The sequence below is a fragment of the Epinephelus moara genome, chromosome 8 (genome assembly GCF_006386435.1).
Source record: "Epinephelus moara isolate mb chromosome 8, YSFRI_EMoa_1.0, whole genome shotgun sequence".
NCBI lineage: Eukaryota > Metazoa > Chordata > Actinopteri > Perciformes > Serranidae > Epinephelus > Epinephelus moara.
Window position 1 is genome coordinate 20,069,678 of NC_065513.1, and position 25,571 is coordinate 20,095,248.

A 25,571-nucleotide genomic window follows, 5' to 3' on the forward strand; every position below is an offset into this window, starting at 1 on the left:
AATCAGGCTCCAGAGGACTGTTTATCGGCACCTTTAGTTAAATATCAAGATGCTTGAAAAAAGACAGACAGTGGTCGTGGTTGGATTATCATATTTGTATTTCAATAACATGACGACAGTTGTTTCCAACTATCTGCAGAGGACAAACAACAGTAACAGAAGTGACAAAGATAATTTATGGCAATGTATCAAAATTATGAAGGACACTGGTCATATTCTGACAAGTGTACAAAGACACCAGCAGTCATGAAGGCACACTGCACCCATATGGTCCTCACAAGCCTGTTTGTTGTCCAACAGCGTTTTTTAACTGGCAGCACACACACACACACATATGAATGCTTTTGTTTCAGGATATGGTGCTTTAAAGGGAATGTAACCATGAAGTTATTTCTGGAAGTTGCAACAAGTAGTAAGTATTAATACTTCTAGACACAGAGAAATAATGAAAGTAATCACATGGATTAGACACAGTTAGGCAATGTATGAGCTGTGAGGATATTAGGCAACATGACAGTAAAAGGGAAAAAAAAGTGGCAACTCATTTCACTGTCTAATTCCAGAAATTCAGACAGTAAAAATCAAAAAAGGCAGCTAATGAGACATTCCCAAATGGGACAGACACTTAACTTTCAACAAGGTGACTGTTAAATAGGCACAGCAAATGAAAACACGGCAGAAAAACCAACAAAATAAACGTTGTACAAGATTGATTGTGGAAACCCATGGCAACAACAGCAAGTGGATTATTAATGACACAATATCTTAAACTGCGAGACACACTGGTTTCTGATAGTCCTACATACACACTAAAATTAGTCCCTCATATTTTGCATGAATATGTCTATACAGTGTGTAAGGCCCTTCTATTACCTCAGTATATCTAGCAAAGATTGTGAAGAAGCTGATCAGCCCTATCAGAGGAAACCACCAGTAAATTGCATTGATTTTAACCATGAAAATATTTACAACTATACAAGCTATACAAAGCCGAGGAGGTGAGAGCAAAGCAAAATAAGGGATTAATATCCTTATAGTCATGACTGCATACATACTGTACATTACACTAAATCAAATTAGAATTTACAGAATGTTTTTACAGTGGACTTGAGGAAGGACGTACGCTCAGAGCGCTGCCGAAGGATCTGAGGTCCTCCATGAGTAGACACAGATTTATAAACTGGAGAAACACAACTAAACAAATCTAAGTGCTTTAGCACAACACTGTACTATCTTAGTATCAGTGTATCTTTAAAGTGTAAATACACACTTTTTTTTGCTTTAACTTATGATAATGAAGTAAATGTTGATTGCATGATGTAGTGGCTAAAATATAATGACCCCATCGCTGTTTAGACTGGTTCCCTAATACAGTTCTGCAGGGATGGTGTTTTTCTTTAGGCTGATGTGGAAGTTAGCGTCACCCTGGTTCCCTCGTCAAAAAGTCAATGGCATTTTTCCATTGGATTTTGCATTATTGCAGAAAAAAACAAAAGTTTATGATGCTTACAGGGTGTGTTCAGCAAGGTAATCGTCACAAATGAACACCACTTTCATGATTTTTGAAAGCTAAATACAATCGTCAGAGGTAACAAGCTAACGTTAGGCTATAAGCAAACTACACCGCGGTCACATGACTTAACATCAACACCAAAACAAGGCTGTACAGCCGTGTTCCTTGTGATGACATTCTGTTGTGGCAAACTTTTTTTAAGCTCCCGAAAGGCTTCAAAATTCACGAGTAGGGTATTTACTGATGTACTCTATCTCTTGTATCTTATACTTGTGTTAACTGTTAACCACAGACCTTATTTCAGGCATCTAAAAAAAATCCATCCAAATAACCCACTGACTTTCAGACTAGGGAACCAGGAGTGCAATAATGCTAATTCATTTCCAGGTTTAAGGACTCATTCCTGCACCACCTATAGCATTGCTTTCATTATGCAATTCTGTCGGCCACTGGGTACGAGCTCCTGGACAAATGAAGGCTCAATTTATACAGAAGTAACTGTGGAAAACAAAATGCAGTGTGCTTTGTGTCGTTGGTAGTTATAGGCTTTGAGGAAAACGTAAAGCGATGAGGGGGGAAAGTTGATATGTCATCTATTTCCACTTTAACAAATAACAAAATCCTCATGAAACAGGTGAGGATGTTTCTATGTTTCCTACGGTGCATCCACTGTAGAGTGAGGGAAAACCAAAAAACTTGAACTTAAAATATATCTATCTTACGGAAAACAAATGGAAGAAGAGGTTAAGTGGTCCACCCAGAGGTCAAACATCACCACTTCTTTTCCCTGCTGGACTTTTCATTTCCTTCAGCTTTCCTTTGAACTTTGCTTCTTCCTCATTAAACACCACTTCATAGCATTCCATCCATAACCACATACATGCGCTCAACCTTTTTAAAAATCCTCACACATGCACTTTTCCTTCTCTTTCAGACCAGCATCTTTGAAATCTATCATCATTACGCTCCTGTAAAATAGTCTCTTTGATAATTATATAGTCATTCCATTAATTATTAGGTTATTTTCCATTCAAACTATAGTTCAGCTGGATAACATTTTTTTTATTTGAGGACGCTGAGTCAGATTCAGAACTGCACCTTTCATCTACAGGCTGTTCCTCCTCCGATCATAAGGCTGGATCAGGGTTGACAGGTCAGGGGTTAGGCAGGAGTCGAGTTTTTCTCACTGGCCAGACTGGGTTTGGGGTCTGGTCTGTGGGGTTTGTGCTGAGGGCTGCTGCGAAGGTTGTCATCCATCTACAGCACAAAATGTCAAGTTAAGTTAGAGTGCACATGCACGAGCAGAAAATAATGTGACAATGATTCAGTGAGAGACACTACTTTTAGTACAGCTGAGACTGTACCTGCCAAATGCAACCATGAACCCATGCAAAGACGATAAAAGGAAAGCAGAAGCACCTTCTCTATCAAGTTGGACTCTTTGTTTACAAGCTGAGTTAGTTTCTGCAGGTTGGCATCCATTGTTTCCTGAATAGGTGGAGGAGGACCTGCAGAGAGATTACACAGTGACGACCCCCACAGAGGAAGAAGGAGAAAGCCGAGAGAGCCAGTGGAAGAGAAACAGTGTTAGGTCAATAGAGCAGATACAAAGAGCAAGCATGCAGTCAAAGGAGAGGGAATATGCTGATGATGTTAGTTGTTTTGTGTTCATGAAAAGCAAAACTTCTCCTTCATCTTTGTGGGTTAATTTCACCAAGCTACAGCCCCAAGAGTGCGAGTAATTCCAGTGTGTGCAGCAATCTTACAAGGGTGGTCCGAGCTGAAGTAGACTGCGAGGATGTTGTCACAGAAGCTTGTGAGATTGTCCAGCTGTCTGAGGTGGCTCTGCAGAGGACTGCTGGGGAGACCCGCTTTGTAAATTGGAGCCAGAAAACCAAATGCAAAGGCATCCAGACTGGTCGGCCTACAAACACAAGCAAAAATAAATGTAGATAAATCCCAATATATAGGTCAAAATTTGGTCTATTGCTTACTGTGATTAATGGTTGTCACTTGGCCAACTGAATTTTTACTGAGAAAAACTAACGCTGGCACAGACTCCTGACCACAAATCTAATAAAAATACACCTTTCCATCTTAATTTTTGGGGCTTTTTCATCCTCTCTGTTTTCTAATAGTGTTGCACCTGCATGTCTTTCAAATGACATTAAAGAACTTACAAGTTGCCAAAGAAGTAGTTTGCCGTTCCCAGTCTGTAGGAGAGGAGATTCAGGCACTCTTTAGCATCACTGTAAATCTGAGGCAGACAGTGGGAAAGATTTACAGTTTGAGAAAACTTTGCAGTCACAGGGATGACACAACATGTGAGTAATGAATCAGACAAGTCAACATTTACCTTTCCCTCTACCTCAGTGATTCTGTGCAGCGGCGCCTCTCCTTTGGTTAGAAGGATGCGGGAGAGGGCGATGTTGGCATGGCGATTAGGAACGAGAAAGTTAAGAGGGAAAGGCGAGCGAGAGGCAAACCATGGCCGTGTCAGATTGGCGTAGTTTTCTGCATCCACCCAAAACGTGTGCAGCTGTGGGACAGAAAGCATCTCTTTAAATATTATCAGTATTTACACAGAAGTTCTTGTCAAGGAAAAGCAGAAGAGAGATGGTGATACCAGAGCTGGTCGTAGTTTCTCTTCAAGCAGAGCGATGTATGCCATTGTGTCTGCTCCTTGTCTGGCTGAAAGCTCATAGTCTGCATTAAACCTCTGGAACAAAAAAGGAAAAATCAAAAATATTACAGTAAATCTACTGAATCTGCTGAATGGGTTCAGAGACATAATGACCAGGTGATGAATAGTGAGCTTTCCCGGCATTCATTCTTACATGTTTCCTCAGAAAGTTGAGAATCTGTGTAGGTTCTTGAACTGCAGAGTCTCCACACAGCAACTCTGGGACTGTCCCTGCAGGTTGAACGACAGGAGGAAGACATTACATCTGGCACTGCATCTGCATTAACATGTTATTAAGGTCTTGTCGTGTACGATGTAATGTGTGTATCTACAATTAATTTTGTAACCAAATCTGATGCATAAAACATAAACCCATGCTTTAAATCTGTGTTTTTCCACTTTTACTGGCACATTTTTGGATCCACAAAACTTTCATGACTTGAACGATTAACGTATTGGAGCTGTCAAGTTGTCATGTTACTTTTAAGTATGCTTGCTGTTGTAATGTGTTATTTTCGAGAGCATTAAGAAAGCTCCAAATGGATAATATGGATATATTTTACAAACGTGTACAATTAAAAGCACTGTATTTATTTGTTAAACATTCCTATGTTAGTAATAGAATTCTCCGTCGACCTATGTGTATATCAAGCTATCCCCATCTGGATCTCAATGTTATGCAATTCAGGTTTATGGGAAGCTGCAGCCCACCTGTTAGAGTTTTCCATGTCCAGTCTATGGGAGAAACTGTGATTTTTGCACCTGAAAACTTGGCGTATGCCTGAAAGAAAAAAACACACACTTGAATCAGAAGTGATGTTAAAATGAGATGACCAAAAGTGCATTTATGATCTCAGAGTCTGCCAAAGATGTTAGCTGTGACTATTGATCCAAATACAAAGTACTTGGCTCCAGTGCAAGACCATAATAGTGCAATCAAGGCTGAGCTTTGTATGATATCAGTCTTGTAATACTGGTGAACGCTTGCTGCAATCAAAGTTCCTTCAGTAGGAATTTGGCACTGACTCTTAATACAGATTTAGCACAAGTGAAACAGTTTCATTTATAGTAAGAGGAAAAACAAAGCAAGCTAAAAAGCAAACAACAACAAACAGAAAAAAAAAACAAAAGACAAAAAGATGCGGCAATTAGGGCTGCAACAATTAATTATTTTCATTATTGTTTAGGGTAAAAAATGTCAAATATTAGCAATAACTAACTATCACAATTTTCTGTCCAATGTGAGGTCTTCAAATGCTGTATTTTATCTGACACCAAAAGATGTCCAGTTCACAAGGATATAAAACAGAAAAAACAGCAAATCATCACTTTGGAAGAGATAGGACCAGCAAATCTTTGGCATTTTGTCAATTTTCTGTTGGATTTAACTCTAAAATACATGTTACATTAAAAAAAAAAAAAACATGGGGAGAAAGCAATGTGCAATGAAAGAAGTGACCCAAAAAAATAGCAAGAAATGAGTAAAAAAAATAAAATAAACAAAAAAATTGTAGAAAAATAAATAAATAAATAAAATTTAAAAAAGGAAAGAAAGTTTGAAACAAACCTACATGAAAATGACCTGAAAAGAGTGCTTAAAAATCATAATAATTCTGTAACATAATTTTAATATGTAATAATACTAATTATTATTAATATCATAATTCTTTCATAATATTTTTTCTATTTTTTTTTCTATTAAGTAATTTTCTATTTTAAAATTAGTTATTTTTATTTATTTATGTTTTTTTTGTTTGTTTGTTTGTTTGTTTGTTTGCAATTTGTGGGATATTTCTTGCCAAGTTGCTCATTGCCTTTTTTCCCATGTTTTTGAAAGAAACACACCAATTTGCTCAGGGTTCAAAGGTTTAAATTCTTGCAAGAAAAGTGATGTAGCTCCAGGTTTCAAAGGGTCACTGCTAAATACCTGTGCATCAGATCAGGTACACCAGGTACAAAGATGGAAATAAGCTCTGGACTATGCCTGACAAACTGTGACATGTTGTACTTTATAAATATATTAGACTCCTATCAATAAACCAATGCAAACCAAAATAAAACACATTATTATCACTGAGTAAATGCCTAAAAAATGACTCCTTTATACAGTCAATGTGTCATCTGGGTATGAACATCAGTGAAAGTGTCACCCTGTGGTCAGAGTTGTAACTGCATGAACATGCTGACAAATAACAACACGATAAACAGCGAGCAAACAACTTAATGTTATTTTTCTGGCATGTTATTACTGCCTCGGCCACCGTCGATAGCTTCGCGGGGAGAAAGAGAGGAATGTATCCAGATAAATCACAATCAGAGCCTCAACAAGCTGACCTTGAAGTACCACATTTCTGTTAGCTATGACACAGAGACTTCTGACTTTATAATGAAGGACAGAGGATGCAGTCAGCAAAGGTAATGTTGCAGCTGTGCAAACACACAACTGAGCTGGAAATATTATTTTCTGTCCTGCACATCGAGCTGAGCACGAGCAGCTAGCCCCACCAGCCAACTGCAGCTGGCATGTTAGCATGGAAGCTAACCAGAGAGGTACACAGAGAAGACGCAGAGAAAAGCGGAGAGGAAACATTTCGTCTTAAAGGCAGGCCTGGATATAATGACCGTGTTTTTTCACAAGCAGGCGACAACCTTACCAGAACTATGAGAGACTCGCTGTGGACAGAAGGCAAACCCCAGTCTCCTCCCCAGCATCTCAGCTCCATGGCAGCCGCCATGTTTTGGTTCATGGAAGGAGCAGGTGACGTCACGCGGTACCTGTCACAGCAGAGCGTGCAGAGGTGAAGAAATCAAAATAATGAGGTGACACATGGATGTGGATATTTATGTCTCTTTAAAATGACTGCTGTTTTTGAGAATGCATCTTTATGTCAGCAATTATAATGATTTATTTATTCCCAGTAAAAACTCATTAACTGTTTGTAATGATGGAAAAAAAGATAGAATTGAAAGTAATGGTGAGGCACTCTTGAAAAAATTAAGCCATCCTGGCAACAACTCTGCATGTTGCACCGTTATGAGAGGGGGCACAAAAATAGTTAACACAATGAGAAATGCATTAACACAAAACAACATAAGAACATGTAATAACAAATCCAACTTGGCAGGACCATCTGCTGAGGAGGACTGTGTGATCCATCCAAGGCTCCAGAACAGCTACTAATGGACTTTGTGGTTTGCCAACCAAAGTCATGCTCTGAACTCTCAATCTCAAAGGTATTGATTACTTTGGAGTAATAGGAGAAAACCCCCCTGATTAGAATGCATTTATAAAATGGCCTGTGTGCAGATATACAGAAGGGAAATTGACCTTCACCCACTGGCCCAAAACAGAAGTCAAGTCAACTACATTTTTGTTTATGTTGCCCAATATCACAGTTTTGCCTCTCAGGGCTTTACATGCTGTACACCCTTCATCTGTTAGTTAATTAGTTAGTTAGTTAGTCAGTCAGTCAGTCAGTCAGTTAGTTAGTTAGGTAATGGCTAGTTAGATAATGCTTAGTTAATTGTTAGTTAACAGTTAACTGTCAGGTGATTAATAGTTACTTATTTATTAGTTATTTTGTTAATGAATACTTGGTTTATTGTTCATTAATAGTTAGTCAGTCAGTCAGTCAGGTAGGTAGGTAGGTAGGTAGGGAGGGAGGGAGGGAGATAGATAGGTAAGTAGGTAACGGTATAGTTAATGGCTACTTATTTAAATCATTAGCATTACATAATACAGTAACTAGTTGGTTAGTTACTTACTTACTTAGGTAATGGTTAGTTAGTTAGTTAGTTAGTTAGTTAGTTAGTTAGTTAATGGTTAGTTAATTGTTAGCTAATAGTTAACTGTCAGGCAGTTTATCTTTATTTATTAGTTAAGTAGTTAATGAATATTTGGTTGATTGGTTATTAATAGTAAATTGACAGTTAATAAGTTAATAGTTTGTATTGCCATTTAATTTGTTAGTTAGTTAGTTAGTTAGTTAGTTAGTCAGGTAGGTAGGTAGGTAGGTAGGTAGGTAGGTAATGGTAAACAATGGTTAACATTTAACTGTCAGGTAGTTAATAGTCAGTTTCTTAGTTATTAGTTAAGTAGTTAATGAATACTTGGTTAATTGTTCATTAATAGTTAGTTGACAGTTAATAAGTTAATAGTTTGTTAATAGCCAGTTAGTTTACATTTGGTTAGCTAGTTAGTTAATGGCTACTTATTTAAATCATTAACATTACATAATACAGTAACTAGTTGGTTAGTTAGTTACTTACTTACTTAGGTAATGGTTAGTTAGTTAGTTGATGCTTAGTTAATTCTTAGGTAATGGTTAGTTAGTTAGTTGATGCTTAGTTAATTGTTAGCTAATAGTTAACGGTCAGGCAGTTTATATTTATTTATTAGTTAAGTAGTTAATGAATATTTGGTTGATTGGTTATTAATAGTAAATTGACAGTTAATAAGTTAATAGTTTGTATTGCCATTTAATTTGTTAGTTAGTTAGTTAGTTAGTTAGTTAGTTAGTTAGTCAGGTAGGTAGGTAGGTAGGTAGGTAGGTAATGGTAAACAATGGTTAACATTTAACTGTCAGGTAGTTAATAGTCAGTTTCTTAGTTATTAGTTAAGTAGTTAATGAATACTTGGTTAATTGTTCATTAATAGTTAGTTGACAGTTAATAAGTTAATAGTTTGTTAATAGCCAGTTAGTTTACATTTGGTTAGCTAGTTAGTTAATGGCTACTTATTTAAATCATTAACATTACATAATACAGTAACTAGTTGGTTAGTTAGTTACTTACTTAGGTAATGGTTAGTTAGTTAGTTGATGCTTAGTTAATTGTTAGCTAATAGTTAACTGTCAGGCAGTTTATATTTATTTATTAGTTAAGTAGTTAATGAATATTTGGTTGATTGGTTATTAATAGTTAGTTGACAGTTATTAAGTAAATAGTTTGTCAATAGCCAGTTAGTTGACAGTTAGTAAGTTAGTTAGTTTGTTATCTTGTTAATGGCTAGTTAGTTAATACATTAACATGTAGGAGTTTGCATGTTCTCCCCGTGTCAGCGTAGGTTTTCTCTGGGTACTCCAGCTTCCTCCCACAGTCCAAAGACATGCAGGTTAATAGTCCAAAGACATGCAGGTTAATTGGTGACTCTAAATTGTCCGTAGGTGTGAATGTGAGTGTAAATAGTTGTCTGTCTCTATGTGTCAGTCCTGTGATAGTCTGGTGACCTGTCCAGGGTGTACCCTGCCTCTTGCCCAATGTCAGCTGGGATAGGCTCCAGCACACCCACGACTCTTAAGAGGATAAGCGGTTATGAAAATGGATGGATAATACATTAGTTAGTTAGCTAGTTAGTTAGTTAATTAGTTGAAATGTAAAATATGAAATGTTTCACTTCACATGTGAAATTAAGTTTTCACATATTAAGATTTGCATGCATGTGCAAAGTTAAAAACATGTATTATATCATGTGAATTTTAAGATACACACATCATTTGGAAGGGTGAGCTTTGGTTTCACATCTAAAATCACAACATCCTGTGTGAAGTGTTTCTGTGCACATGTGAAAGACTGCATTGCATTTTTGTAAAGGTTGAAAAGAACAGTGATGCACTGTTTGCTTCCATGTCCACAGAGACTGACTGTCTTGATCAGGAATGGACGTCAGCATTTCATATTTGGATTTTTTATTGAGAAAAAAAATTGTGGAACTGTTCTTATTTTCCACAACAAAAGCATGACATCTCTCTCCACTGGCTGATTGTCAGGCTGTTTGAAGGCAGCCAGGTGTTTGGCGACCAGACAGCCAGACACTAACGGATACACGGTGATAATGCTCGGCGGGATGGTAAATGTCTCTGTCTTTGGCTTGGACCTGCGGCAGAGATTTTGAAATGTACTGGAGATTTGTAGGGAAAGCTTTAAGACGAGTACCAGACATCTATCATGAAATGTTTCCAGGGTCCCGAGTCTAGCCCTCTTTGTCCTTCCCTTCCCACATTCTTCAGCAGCTGGAATTTAGGGAAGGTTTGCAGAGGCATGTAGTACAAGTTAGAATAAATTACATAAAATTAAAAGCATGTGGTACACTGTTATATAATTCAGCTGGCTAACCAAAGATGAGAGATGAAATCCACATCAATGACACAAGTTCTAGATGTTTGTAAAGAACAATGGCCACCTGGATTCAAGTTTTCCACCTTTGAGACACAGTCATAATCCATATTAGACATTATTTAGAGTTGGTTGACTGTTTACAGACAGATTTACAATACTTTTTATGCTGTTATATAAGACAGTTGACACAAAGACTCAAGGATTAAAAGCTTTATCTTGACTCTAAATGAAATAGGGTCATAAATACATTAAAAAATACATTTTGCTCATGCAGTATAAATAATGCAGTCATTGAGAGTCTTTTTTTAGAATAAAATACAATATATAATTTCTTATTCATTGGTTTAAATATTTCTAGTATGTAGTAATACTGCTTTAGCTTTTACACACAGGGACAACATGTATCATTCGATGGAAATATAGTAGAAAGGGGACACTCCCACAAACTATTAAAATAGTCCCGACACTGTGCCACTTTCGCAACAGTAGAGTGCAAGGACACTCCCCTTTCCTTTAAAAGCTGTGCCTGTGTCCACAAAACCATCTCACCTCTGCTGAGATTTTGCCTTAACATCTGGATTTTTCCATCACTCTGTGTTGAAGCAGGTGATTAATCTGTGATTCTTGTTCTGATCCACAAGTGGAAACTAATTTTTTTTTTCTTCAGGGATAAATCTTCTGCTGAGGTGTGTCCCATACTGCTGCACTGAATGATGGGTGTGTGGGCCAGAGCAGCGGCTCTGTCTCTGGTGCTGCAACAGCTGGTGCTCACTGTCACAGCTCAAGGCATTAGTAAGTATTTTTCACCATCCATGCTCTTCTGGAAAACATGTGTCTTTAGACCAGCACTTGTTGGAGACCTCTTTACATCACTGTCCATTAGGTCTGTTTCAGTTACTGTCTTTTCCAATTTTGTGCATCCCTAACAATCTGTTGTCTAGTCTTACAACTTCTAATCTGCAGCAAGCCCACAAATAACAAGGTTTGATTTGTTTGACTTTTTTGTGGCTCCAGTAACTGTCTGACCTAAATACGTAAATCAGTTTTAGATGGTAAAACGCTAACTGCCATCTGAGAAAGTGCATGTGCAAAACTTTGATTTGCCTGGAATCTACACGCAACTGTTTCCATAAAATTTCCTGTCACTTTGTATTATTCCTGAATTCAGCTAATGGCTGTGTGCAGTGTGTGTACTGTACGTGTGTGTGTGTGTGTGTGTGTGTGTGTGTCTGTGTCTGTGTCTGTGTGTCTGTGTGTGTCTGTGCATGTGTGTGAGGCAGCGGGTTACTTTGTTCCAGTGGAAAGAGTTTACTGCTGCTCCCTTTCTGTGACTCCAGTCTACCACTCTATAAAACACAGCAGGATACAAACATGAACGTGCACTTTAACACACACACATATGCATGTGTTAACACACACAGGTACACTGTCACACATAATAAAGTACCACTGACTCAGCAGTAGCAATCCACAGTACACTGCAAGCCATAGCCATCAAGGCACACTGAGGAAACTCTCCATTAATAGAGACTAAAAAAGAAACTCAGCACCACTTCTAGTGTATCAGATTGAGTTCTTTCAGCAGGTACACTGAATATAAGCATCTTACACACTATTAACTGACCACTATGCCGTATGTTCCCTCACTGTCTGTGTTTAACTGTGCCTTTTCTCTGAACTTTTATTACAATCATGGCACAGTGTTTATACGACAGTATAACGCAGGTGTTTAACTGTCCTTTCCTGTTTTAGTCTATGACCTGCTGGTGTCTCCTGACTGCCTGCCAGACTTGCTCCAAGGAAGCCTGAAGAACAAAGGGCGAGATGAGGCGTTCATCCTGTCTTCCTTCAGGCTCCACAGCAAGGCCCCCACCTCTCTCTACAGTATCATCAACCCCAAAGATAACACCAAGTACCTGGAGCTCAGTGTGCAGGCCAAACTCAGCAAGGGTGAGTGATTATATTAACACATGTAACAGTGTCTGCGACGACTACTTAAACAGTTTAGATTATCACTACATGTTTCAGTGCTCTCCTGCTGCCGCTCTGTCTCTCTTTCATCCCTGCATCTCTCCCTCTCTAGTTACCATTCGTTACCAGAAGACTGATGGCAGATTTGGCACAACCAGTTTCAATCACGCCTCCCTGGCAGATGGGCAAGATCACCATGTGATGCTACACGCCAGTGGTTTACAGGGCGGTCCACCTCGCCTTCACATCTATGTAGACTGCAGACTGGTGCACACTTTGGAGGATCTGCCCGCTGCATTTGGGTCACTCCCCCAAGGTCCCAACAAGGTGGCACTTAGGACACTGCAGTCTAGTGGACAGGTGATTAAGAAGTTTACAGTTCGAACATTACAGTGTAATTATGAACACTGTTTGAGCGGTGCAGTACCTTGACAGACATATGCCATGTGTTTTTCATTCTGATCATTCAATGTATTTATTCCTTTGTAAGGATGAACTGACAGACTTGAAGCTGGTGATAGAGGACACCATAGATAATGTGGCGACTCTGCAGGACTGCAGCGTGGATCAGCGTGAATCTCTGCAGCTGTTAAGTGAGAAGAACAGATTGCATGTGACACCTGCAGTCATTTAAACTTACACCTGGTAGACGTGTGTTGTGTGTCTAATTCTCCAATTGTGATTTGTGGGAATACCATCAGGTATCCAGGGAGGCAGGGCGGCACAGGACAAGGCCACCATGCAGGAGCTGAAGAAAATGTTTGCTGAGATGAAGGAGCTGCTCCACCAGCAGGTAACCTGTCCTGTGCCCCAGTAAGCCTTAAAATATCTTGAATTATTTTGTAAATATTATGGCTTGTAAGTCATTAATTTCAGTTATCCATCTTTTCATTTTTAATTTGAATGTGTCAAGCTCTTCTATGTGAGAGTCCACATTTCTGATACCTAATACTTAACTGTTGGCAAAATGTAGATCAACCTAACTCACTCTAATAACCATATTCCTGCAAAAAGCCTACTTCTGCACATGACTACATATTTATCTTTATACTTGACTGCAATGCTTAAATAAGAAAGATATTATTTATCCAAAAATCTGTCTTAAATTTGGTTAAAATCATCTTGAAAGGGCCTTTAAAAGCAGTAAAGTGTCTGATACCTAGTCACCCTAGTCTCAGTCTTGTGTGTCTCACAGAGGTGAGACATTTCCTGATGGAAAGGAAAAATACAACATTTTACTGGTTCAAGATGATTTGGAAAATAAAAGTATAATACCACAGTATTTCACCATGGAGTTCTAATAAACAGTCCAATAATCTGATGATGTTTTTTGCCACCTTTATGGTTGCTTTTTAATTATGAAGTATTTTTAGAGAACCTTTAGTAGCAGAAAATATGGAGAGGTCCCCGGTTGTTTAGAGGAGTTCCCTACTTATTAAAGTGAAAGAATGTGGGCTGATTCACAACCATTTGGAATTTCCTTTTTCTTCGGGATAAGATTGGTTTTGCAATAAAATCAGCAATTTCTTGTGAAAAGTAAGAATCCAGACTGCGAGGACCTGCTGCAGCTCTCTCGTTTCAAGACTTTATGTAACCTCAGCGGCAGACAGCTGAGTAAAAGTGAAATTCACCTCAGCAGCAGTTAGAAGTGGATGATTTCAGACGCTCAGAGAGAATCCTTTATGTATGGAAACAGATCACTGGAGCTTGCCTTAGCAGACACGCATTTTATAGCTTTTTAAAACTTCTGGGTCTCATACAGACCTTTAATAGTTACTGAAACATATGATTCAGATTTGGCTTTAATGATATAAGCTGTAAAGTGCTAACACAACTACCCGAGCAGCACAGTTTGTCCTGACTAACAGTTCACACTCTGCTTCTTTCTGGTTCAGATTAAGGAGACAACTTTTCTTAGGAATACCATCGCAGAGTGTCTCGCCTGTGGTAAGCACTACAAAAATGATGATCATTTATACAGAAATCATGACACTATACTGTCAAAGTGACATTTTAACCAGCTGCTTTAATATCTGCCCATGTGTGCCCACAGGTCTTGGGGGCAATCCAACTAACCCAGCTCAAACTCCAGATCCTGGGCAGTTTGTCATGCGGCCTCAGCCTCTGACCCAGTGTCCACCTGGGACCTGTTTCAGACAGAGCATGTGCATCCCTTCAGAGTCGGGGGGTTTCCAATGTGCCCCCTGTCCTGATGGATATACAGGAGACGGGGTACACTGTGATGACGTAGATGAGGTATGGATTATATGTTTCCTTATGCGTCCTTATGTAACCAGTTGTAGTTATCATTTGTTCACCATGTTTTTTGTGTGTGTGTCTCAGTGCCAGTTTAGCCCATGTTACCCTGGTGTCCTGTGTGTGAACACTGCTCCCGGTTTCCGCTGTGAGAAATGCCCTCTGGGATACAGCGGACCAGAGTTAAATGGAGTGGGAGTGTCCTATGCCAAGTCTAACAAACAGGTACAACAAACAACATTAATACACTGTATGGAAAACACTCATCTGTTTGATTTATCTGTACCTGTTAGAAGAATGTAAGTCTTTTTCTTATATACTAAGTTTTATCAGGACGGCACAGTGGGGCAGTGGTTAGCATTGTCGCCTTACAGCAAGAGGGTTCCTGGTTTGAACCAAGGTTGGGGGGGCCCTTCTGTGCGGAGTTTGCATATTCTCCCCGTGTCAGTGTGGGTTTTCTCCAGGTGCTCTGGCTTTTTCCCACAGTCCAAAGACATGCAGATTAATTGGTGACTCTAAATTGTCCGTAGGTGTGAATGTGAGAGTGAATGGTTGTCTGTCTCTATGTGTCAGCCCTGTGATAGTCTGGCGAGCTGTCCAGGGTGTACCCTGCCTCTCACCCAATGTCAGCTGGGATAGGCTCCAGCCCACCGCGACCCCTAAGCGGTTACATAAAATGAATGAATGAATCAATAAACTAACTTTCATCTGTTCTTTCCAGGTGTGTGATGATATAGATGAGTGTTTGAGCCCACCAGAGAATGGAGGCTGCACTCCCAACTCACACTGCTACAACACAATCGTAAGACCACTGAAACTGCTGTATAATAAACTGTCTTGATATAGCACCTTTATACAGGAAACGCAGCACAACATGCTTTACAATAAGGAAGTTACATGCAGCAGGCAATTCAGTATAACAGGATACAATGTAAAACAAAAATAAGATGAAAATAGAATACATAGAAGGCATCAAAGCTAAATTTTAGCAAAACAATAAATCATAAAATTGGAAAACCATAAATCATAAGATCAATTAAAATTCAACAGTTTAAAAGACACAAAGTGTAAGAGAAAGAAAGAGTTTTAGCCTTAGTGAGCCGGCTCCTCTGGTATCTATATGTAGTGTGTTCCATAGCTTTGGGGTGTAATTAACAAAGGCCGCATCCTGGATTTTCATTTTGCTTCTGCTGGGAACCTCCAACACATGAGCAGCAGATGATCACAGTGTTCTTGAAGACAAATTGTTAACAAGGGAGTTGGCAATGCAGCTTGGTTGTAGTCCATTTAGGGCTTTGTATATAAGGAGTAGGACCTTGAAATGTATTCTAAATGTTATCTTAAATGAGAGTGTGGTTATCATCACACTGTCTTGGTTTCTGACTCTGTACTCTCCTCACCAGGGCTCCTTCCGCTGCGGAGAGTGTAAAACTGGCTTCACAGGTGACCAGACACATGGATGTCATGGCACCAGGCTTTGCCCCAACGGTCAGCCCAGCCCCTGTGACATCAATGCTGAGTGTATCTTAGAGAGAGATGGCAGCATTAGCTGTGTGGTAAGAATTTAGTCAATACTGACATCATGTTCAGCTGTACGCATCCCCCTGGATCATGAATGAAAACCTGTGCTGTTTCTCATTACATCATTTACATGAAATGTCATGATGTGCTTTTTCCTTCTTGTGTGTGTGTTAGTGTGGTGTTGGCTGGGCAGGTAATGGCTACGTGTGTGGAAAGGACACAGATATTGACGCATATCCTGACAATAAACTTCAGTGCAGAGACGGCAACTGTAAGCAGGTACTCATTAATACACCCCTGCACTCTCTTACATGTAATTCATGTTGGTATTATAAATTAATGCTGCATGTGTTTTTGCTGTGTCGTTTCCAGGATAACTGTGTGTTTGTGCCAAACTCTGGCCAAGAGGACGCAGATGGGGACGGGATGGGCGACTCCTGTGATGATGACGCAGACAGTGATGGCATCATTAACATAGATGTAGGTAACAATGAGCTCTCACATATTTTGGTGCACTGTAACAATTTTATGAAAAGGAATGTAACTCTCACTTTGAAAACAATTTTAAATCAGTCAATAATTAAGTAAATAAATAAGTAACAAAATAGAAGAATATACCAGCTAGAAAGAGATTAATAAAAATAAATAAATAGATAGATACACAATAATAATAAATCAGTTAAAACCCAGGCTACAAAGGTAGGTCTTGAGTTTGCTTTTAAAAACATCAACACTCTCTCAGGTCTTCTGGCAGACTGTTCCACAGATGTGGACCATAGTTATGAAATGATGAACTTTGTGGATTATTAAAAGGCCATGGCGAGAAGACCTGAGGGTTCATAAGATAAAAGCAAATCTGATAAATAGGTATGACTAAGATCATTAAGAGCTTTATAAACCAATAAAATGATCTTGATATCAATTCTGAAGCACACAGGACTCCAATGCAGAGACTTTAAAATTGGTGTAATGTGTGCTCTCTTTCTGGTCCTTGTCAGCACACATGCAGCTGAGTTTTGTAAAAACTGTAACTGAGTAATGTTTTTCTTAGGAAGACCAGAAGGTAGAGCATTACAGTAATCAGTTCTGCAGGTAATTAAAGCATGCATTAGTGTCTCTGTGTTGGCTTGGGAGAGAAACAGTTGCACTCTGGCAATGTTCTTAAGATAATAAGAAACAATTTTGGTTATACTTCTAATATGTGGCTCAAAACTAAGATTTCAATCAAAGATAACTATGAGGTTTTTCACCCCTTGACAGGGTTTTAGTTACAGTTCTTGCAGTTTTGCACTGAGTTTCTCTCTTTGAGCCTAAGACGTCGTTTTTTTATCCTGCTTGAGTTGAAGAAAGTTGTCTGCCATCCAGGATTTGATATCTAAAATACAGTTAAAAAATGCATCAACTGGCCCTGAGTCATCACGAGACACGGCATGTACATGTACAGCTGTGTATCATCAGCATAACTATGGAAACTGATGCCATGTCTCCTGATGACGTTTCCAAGTGGCAGCATGTAAAGATTAAAAAGTGTTGGACCTAAAATTGAGCCTTGGGGGACCCCACAATCCATTTAATAGCTTATTGATGAACATACATCCATTGTTACATAAAATTCTCTGTCAGAAGGATTAAAACCAATTAAAAACAGTACCAGAGAGGCCAACCAGATTGTGAAGTCTAGCTAAACAATTGAGTGGTCAACTGTATCAAAGATTATATGTCATAACCTGGCTCTTGGGCCATGACAAATATGTGAGATGCATCATTTTAAGCAAAAGAGAATCAAGGATAAACTAAGGAAGGCTGATACATCATAGGGAGAAAGAGCAAATAAGTGACAGAGCATAAATCTGGGCCCACACAAAGCCCTGATTACCAGTCCATCTCGCACTCAACCCAGCTCAACACCCAGATAATACTGGCTAACAGCAGGGGTCGCAACAAATAATTAGAAAAAACATTTGAGAAACACAACACTGTACAGTAAACCTTATTTTTCTGTCCTAGGACAACTGTTGGCTCACTCCAAATGTGGACCAAAAGAACAGCGATAAGGATCTCCATGGTGACGCCTGTGACAACTGCAGATTGGTCGACAATCCCTCACAGAGGGATACTGATCAGGACGGGTTGGGAGATGAATGTGATGATGACATGGATGGGGATGGTGAGTGTGTTTGTTATTATTTAACAGTCAAAAAATCTCATAGTTTTGGTCACAGTGGCTAAAACAGTTGGACAGTCATTTCTGTAGGAGGTGTAGCAACTGCACCGCTACTGCTTTTATTGCATCAGTTTGAGTTAATACATTTGGAAACACAATGTGAAACCAAATGGCAATAATCACGTTTGACACCTACCGTGTCTGTGAAGGTTGTCCAAACTGCATACCGCCAGGACAAGAATAGAAGCTTTACAGTCCTGCTGGTGGAAAGTGTGGACATTTTTTCACTGAACTGGCAGCTCTTTATCTGTTTAAAATATCCTCCTGGTCTTGTTTGTGTCTGTTTCCAATTCACATCCCCTGCTGGTTAGATCACTGGCTTTCAGGAAAACAACCCAAGCCTCATTAAAGAAAACCCAAAACATTCAAAAACCCCACTAGAGAACAGTGTTAAATGTTAAAATGTTCCAACTGGAATCATAAGTGTTGTCTCACATACTTCACTTGATTGCCCCTTTTAGAGCACCTCTCATTTGTTCCATTGGAAAAACATTGTTTACCTCTTGCCTTTGTGTGTGAGCCTGGACGTTTAACTTTATATGCTTATGCATGTTCCATGTTTAGACTCTGTTTGTTGACTCGTGTTCATTCAGTTTGGCAGAGCTCCAGCCCCTTGATCATTTGGTTATGTCTTTAACTCCAAGGCTGGATTTCTAAGCGCTTGGTCATGTCTGTCTCGTTTCTGAAAAGCATTTTTTCCACGGTAAGCCTCCGCCAGGCATTGAAGGCCACTGGAAACTATTTCACCTTCGTCTTAAACAAACACTGCCATCTGGTGATGCGTTTGACAGACCGTGTCTGGCTGCGTTCTGTCAGGCTTTTCTGATTTTCCTGTCAACGCTTTTACACATAACGCAGAAATAAAAGTGCTGAGGTGTTTATGTTCACAGGCTTGAAGAATATCCTGGACAACTGCCAGCAAATCCCCAACCCAGACCAGAGCGACAGAGACAATGACGGGGTGGGAGATGTCTGTGACAGCTGTCCTGATATGGCCAATCCCAACCAGGTAACAAACCAAACAACAACCTGACAAAAAGATGAATCTGCTCCCATAACTCTGACCAGCAGTGTGTATTTTGTCACCCTGCAGTCCGACTCTGATGATGACCTCGTAGGAGACACCTGTGACGACAACATAGACAGGTAGAGTCTATTATCATAACCTGTGGTATGAATAGAAGAAGATGATATACTTTATTAATCCCAACTCAGTTTTTTTTCATGTATATAAATGTGTGTATATATAGGCATGTGTATTTATATAAAGAAAGTTTTGCCATTTGTTTAACCTGCTCTACCTTCTCTTTGTCAGTGATGGTGATGGCCACCAGAACACAAAAGACAACTGTCCCACAATCATCAACTCCTCTCAGCTGGACACCGACAAGGATGGAATGGTTTTAATCTCTTTTGTCATACTTAACTTAAAGGACTACTTCACCCCCCAAATGACCATTTCTATATTAATTACTCACCCTGTGTTTCGTTGAATTCAGTAATTTTAGACCAGTTCGCTTTTATTATTTTGTGACTTTGGTGTTTTAATCAGTCGGTTCAGATTCAGTTAGGTTGCACAATGACACAAACAAACTACCAGTCGATGCAGTGGAAGACCAGCAGCTCAGGTAAAGCTCAGGTTAAAAAATTTGTTTTTGTCGATGTAGTCTGGTTTTCAAGAAAGCATAGATTTCAGGTCAGTTTCCTGTTAGAGAGTGTTCTCTGTTTGGAAACTACTGAGCATATGACTGGATAAATGAAACTTGGATTATACTGCACGAGTTATGTGAGAGTTTATAAAGAGACATTTTGATATAGTTTTGCTGTTGTTAAATGTGGTCCCCTATGACTTAAAGTCATCAAGAATTTTCTCAGTTTTTGGATTCGTTGTGGTTGGGTGTGGAGTCTGAAGTGATGCGGGCACTGCGCCGGACCGTCATGGTGAAGAGGGAGCTGAGCCTGAAGGCGAAGCTTTCAATTTACTGGTCCATCTACGGCCCAACCCTCACCTATGGTCATGAGCTCTGGGTAGTGACCGAAAGAATGAGGTTGCGGATACAAGCAGCTGAAATGAGTTTTCTTTGTAGGGTGGCTCGGCTCAGCCTGAGAGATAGGGTAAGGAGCTCGGACATCACGGTAGAGCTGCTGCTCCTTCGTGTCGATAGGGATCAGCTGAGGTGGTGCTGGCATCTGATCAGGATGCGTCCTCCCGTTAGGTGTTCCGGGCACGTCCCACTGGTAGGAGGCCCCGGGGCAGACCCAGAACATGCTGGAGGGATTACATATCTCACCTGGCCTGGAACGCCTTGGGGTCCCATAGAAGGAGCTGGAAGATGAGAATGCAGATGAAAATGGATGTGGCAAATGCGGTCCCCTATGACTTCAATTCATCAAGATTTTTCTCAGTTTATGGAACTTCACTGAAAAAGTTTTCTTTACGAATTTAATTTAACATGTACAAATGATCATTTGGGGGGTGAGGTGTTCCTTTAATTAATTATATTCATATTTCAATAATTCATCTCATGTCTGCTGACTTCACACCACTCCAAATGTGCTACTTTATTTTGACAGGGAGATGAATGTGACGATGACGATGATAACGACGGCATACTGGACAACGATGACAACTGCAGACTAGTTCCCAATCCAGACCAGAAGGACACTGATAGTTAGTATCACTTCATGTTTGTTCCTGGTATGATTATGTGTTTCTGATGTGTGTTCCCCTAAGCTGTGTTCTTGTATTTCAGGGAACGGTGTTGGAGACGCATGCGAAGGAGATTTTGACAAAGACAACATCATCGACAGAATCGACCACTGCCCGGAGAACGCTGAGGTCACCCTGACCGACTTCAGAGCCTATCAGACCGTAGTGCTGGATCCAGAGGGAGACTCTCAGATTGACCCCAACTGGGTGGTCCTAAATCAGGTAAGCAGGAGCCAAAGTTCAACCCCCTTTTCCTAACTCGCCTCTGTTACAGGGTATTACAGCTCATATCAGTTGGGCCCATATAACACTGTACTGTATGTAAAATTTGATCACCATCACGAGTCCCATAATGGTACAAATAAAGTGAAGCTGCTCTCTTCTGTCCTGACAGGGTATGGAGATAGTTCAGACCATGAACTCTGACCCTGGCCTTGCTGTAGGTGAGCACAGAATACCTTCATACAGTCTTTTTTAACAACAGAACATTTCCCGTCTTCTTCAGTGTGGGGTTTTTTTTTGGTCAGCTTTTTGCCTTATATGTTGTGTATTTCTTCTCTACTGTCCACATCTGCAGGCTACAAAGCTTTCAGTGGGGTTGACTTCGAGGGAACATTCCACGTAAACACGGTGACGGATGATGACTATGCTGGCTTCATCTTTGGCTACCAGGACTCCTCCTCCTTCTACGTGGTGATGTGGAAACAGACTGAACAAACCTACTGGCAGGCTGCGCCTTTCAGAGCCGTCGCTGAGCCGGGAATACAACTCAAGGTAAATGGCTTCATTTAAAGACATGATGGCTGCAAGCTACCGTGCGAGGTGCTTGTCTGGTCCTCAGAAGCAATATGGGGCTCAGTGTCTTGCCCAAGGACAGCTTGACAGAAGGATCAATCTGCCCATGGATGGATTACTGAATGGGCCTTTACCTGCAAAATGTAACTCAAATTAACATGTACTGACTAGGAAGAGACTCAAAATGACCACAAAGACACACAAATTGAACAAAAAAGATACAAATTACCTCTAAGACTCACAAAATAATTATGAAAGACACAAAATTACCCTGAAGAGACACAAAACGACTACAAAGAGAGGCAAACATAAAAAGAGATGCAAAGGGACTGCAAAAAGACCCAAAATAACTCAAAAAATGGTAAAACAACAAAATGACCTCAAAGACACCAAAAACAACCAAAAAATACACAAAATTAATTCTAAGAGACACAAAACAACCAACAAAGACACACAATTACCTGTAAGAGAAACAAAATTACCAAAAAAGAATCAAAATCACCTCTAAAAGACACAAAACACCCAAAAAGGACACAAAATGGCCTCTAAGGAACTTGAAACGACTAAAAAAGTCACAAAATTATGTCTAAGAGACACAAAACAATCAAAAAAGATACAAAATTACCCTTAAGAGACACAAAACGACCAAAAAGGACACATAATTATGTCTAAAAGACACAAAACGACCAATAAAGATACAAAATGAACTCTAAGAGACACAAAACGACTACAAGGAGAGGCAAACATAAAAAAGAGATGCAAAGGGACTGCAAAAAGACACAAAATAACTCCAAAAAGGGTAAAACAACCAAAAAAAAGACACAAAATTACCTCAAAGACACCAAAAACAACCAAAAAAGACACAAAATTACCTGTAAAAGACACAAAATGTACCTGTAAGAGAAACACTAAAAAACAACTAAAAAAGTCACAAAATTACATCTAAGAGACACAAAACAATCAAAAAAGATACAAAATTACCCTTAAGAGACACAAAACAACCAAAAAAGACACAAAATTATTTCTAATAGACACACAACGACCAAAAAAGATACAAATTACCTCTAAGAGACAAAAAACGACCAAAAAAGATACAAAATTACCTATAAGAGACACAAAACGACCAAAAAGGACACAAAATGATTTCTGAGAGACACAAAATGATTACAAAGAGTCGCAACCATAAAGAAGAGATGCAAAAGGACTGCAAAAAGACACAAAATAACTATAAAAAAGGGTAAAAACAACCAAAAAAGACAAAATTATCTCTAAGAGACACAAAACGACCAAAAAGACACAAAACGACTACAAGTAGAGGCAAACATAAAAAAGAGATGCAAAAAGACACAAAATGACCTCAAAGACACCAAAAACAACCAAAAAAGACACAAGTACATGTAAGAGAAACACTAACAAACGACTAAAAAAGTCTTAAAATTACGTCTAAGAGACACAAAACAATCAAAAAGATAAAATGATTACAAAGAGACGCAACCATAAAGAAGAGATGCAAAAAGACACAAAATAAGTATAAAAAAGGGTAAAAACAACCAAAAAAGACACAACATTATCTCTAAGAGACCCAAAATGACCAAAAGAGACATCAAATTAGCCCAAAGAGGCACAAAAGGACTACAAAGAGATGCAAACATAAAAAAGTAGGCATAATCACCACAAAGTGTGTGTGTTGCGCCCCTATGGAGGAGAGGTGGTGGGGCCTTTTGCATATCTGTGTCCAGGGGCCCTTTGTCTCATAATCCACCCATGAATCTGGCAATTCTGTGATTGTGGACACCCTGCTTTACCTCCTGAGATTCACCTTGGGGAGGTGTGTTTCCTTCTCTCATGCTATGTGGCTCTTTATCACTAGGCTGTGAAGTCAAAGACGGGTCCTGGTGAGCACATGAGGAACTCCCTCTGGCACACAGGAGACACCCCCAACCAGGTGCGTCTCCTGTGGAAGGACCCCAGGAATGTTGGCTGGAAGGACAAGGTCTCCTACCGCTGGTTCCTCCAGCACAGACCGCAGGTTGGATACATCAGGTACAAACAGACACACACCAACACTTAAAGATCTACACACTCATACTGTGTGAACTAACTGAACAAGTTCCACCTTGTGTGTGAACCAGGGCTCGCTTCTTTGAGGGCCCGTCACTGGTGGCGGACACAGGGGTAATCATTGACACCAGCATGAGAGGCGGGAGACTGGGCGTGTTCTGCTTCTCTCAGGAAAATATAATCTGGTCCAATCTGAAGTACAGATGCAACGGTGAGTGTCTGCAAGTTGAAGGCAGTCCAGTCAGCTACATAAACACTTCAGTATGCCTATGAGTTTCCTTTTCTTTCTCATCCCCACAGACACCATTCCTGCTGACTATGAGGATATCAATGCCTAGAAGACAGAGTGACGCCAGAGAAGGGGAGCGATCTATCGAGGAAACAACTCCAGCTCTGCTGAAAAAGTGGATAAACGGAGCAGAGCTGCAACAGAGGTAGAGGACAGGAGTTAGAGACAGAAAGATGAATGTGAGAGGGAACATGGTGGACAGTTTTTAGTGATAGTATTTTAACTTTGTCATTGGAGTGAGGAGCTCTTTGGAAAGCATCGCATTGGGCATTATATACTTAGTGTGTAACTGAAGTCAGCGCATTCTTGTATAAATCATCAGCAGGTTCTGTGTATGTCTATGCAATATCTCACATGGGAGTTTATCAGTATTTTACCGTTAAAGATGCAGTACCTTTTGAATATGTTGCAAGTTCAATAAAATCCAGAGCATTTAAGAAAACCACTAGGTTCAATGTCGTTTTTTTATTTGAGATCATTGTGACCCATGCAGCAACATTCTCAAATTTCTTCCTTTTTTATTTCAAGACAGTACAAAACACTAACAAAACAAGAACAGTAAATACAGGCCAGTAAATCAATGTTGTCAGGGGATAGGGGGACAAGGTTGTGTTGGTCGTTGTGTGTGTTTGTGTTTGACAGGTGAAAGGATGGGGGAGAGGGGAAAAAAGGAGGAAAGTATATTAAAACTAATCCTACTTTTAGCCTATTAGTACCAATACCAATAATAATAATAAAGTGAGGGTAGGTGTACCCCCGTCTGCTGGCAGCGAAGTAGTACCAGGACATCCTTGGAAAACTCTAGATCAAGTCAGCAGGGAGAGTCTGGCAGGATCAACCAGGTTATTGTTGCATTTCATGGTTACTGATATTAGGTATGAGCTAAAATTTTATATTGTTACTACTGCTGTTTCCATAATGTTTTGTCTACAGTTTGCTTATTTATTTTTATTTTTATCAGTATTATTTCAGATCTGTTGTTTCTTTATTGTGACTGATCTGTTCGGCCTTTTCTCTTCATTTTCTGTTAAAAGAAAAAATATTAGTCACCTCTAGATGCACTAAATGTTCTCATCCAGCCAAATCTGCTCTTACCCAGGTGTGCTGAATGATGAATCTCACTGTCATAAAGGAGCTATTAGCATAGGTAACGCCCCCTAAACACTGGAGAAATGCCACCAACAAAAAAAGTCATAAGAAGAACTTTGGCTGTAGTAAAACTGACGTAATGTTACCGGAACTTAAATAAAGTAAATGTGATTTTCCAGAGCTTCAGTACTGGTGTTACAAGAAAAACAAAAACCCAGAAAACATTTCTGGTGCTTTAAATGCTGTCAGCAGCAGGAGCAGAGGAAGAAGTATTCAGATCCTTTACTGAAGTTTAAGTACAAACACTACACTGTATAAATACTCTTTTACTAGCAAAAGTCC

General features: G+C 39.6%; 2 protein-coding genes across 3 annotated transcripts; one reads left to right on the forward strand and one right to left on the reverse strand.

Annotated features, from left to right (window-relative positions):
• Positions 1-86: 86 nt before the first annotated feature.
• Positions 87-6,972, reverse strand: mtx3 (metaxin 3). Of its 2 annotated transcripts, XM_050051440.1 has the most exons (9): positions 6,851-6,972; positions 4,908-4,977; positions 4,351-4,427; positions 4,140-4,232; positions 3,870-4,052; positions 3,694-3,770; positions 3,280-3,437; positions 2,933-3,021; positions 87-2,770 (listed from the first exon to the last, which is right to left on the reverse strand). In XM_050051440.1, the coding sequence occupies exons 1-9, from the start codon at positions 6,941-6,943 to the stop codon at positions 2,675-2,677; spliced, it is 936 nt and encodes a 311-aa protein (XP_049907397.1). In that variant the 5' UTR covers positions 6,944-6,972; the 3' UTR covers positions 87-2,674. The 2 variants fall into 2 exon arrangements, with proteins under 2 accessions (XP_049907397.1, XP_049907398.1); XM_050051441.1 differs by lacking the exon at positions 2,933-3,021.
• thbs4a (thrombospondin 4a) lies at positions 6,881-24,555 on the forward strand. Its single transcript, XM_050051438.1, has 24 exons — positions 6,881-7,016; positions 10,981-11,105; positions 12,066-12,263; positions 12,397-12,644; positions 12,775-12,877; positions 12,986-13,077; positions 14,180-14,231; positions 14,338-14,540; positions 14,628-14,765; positions 15,262-15,342; positions 15,944-16,096; positions 16,236-16,340; positions 16,434-16,541; positions 18,069-18,228; positions 19,176-19,294; positions 19,379-19,431; positions 19,601-19,685; positions 20,860-20,956; positions 21,039-21,217; positions 21,390-21,438; positions 21,573-21,769; positions 23,661-23,833; positions 23,923-24,062; positions 24,152-24,555. Exons 2-24 carry the CDS (start codon positions 11,024-11,026, stop codon positions 24,187-24,189), a joined length of 2,853 nt encoding a protein of 950 aa, XP_049907395.1. The 5' UTR covers positions 6,881-7,016; positions 10,981-11,023; the 3' UTR covers positions 24,190-24,555.
• Positions 24,556-25,571: the final 1,016 nt, after the last annotated feature.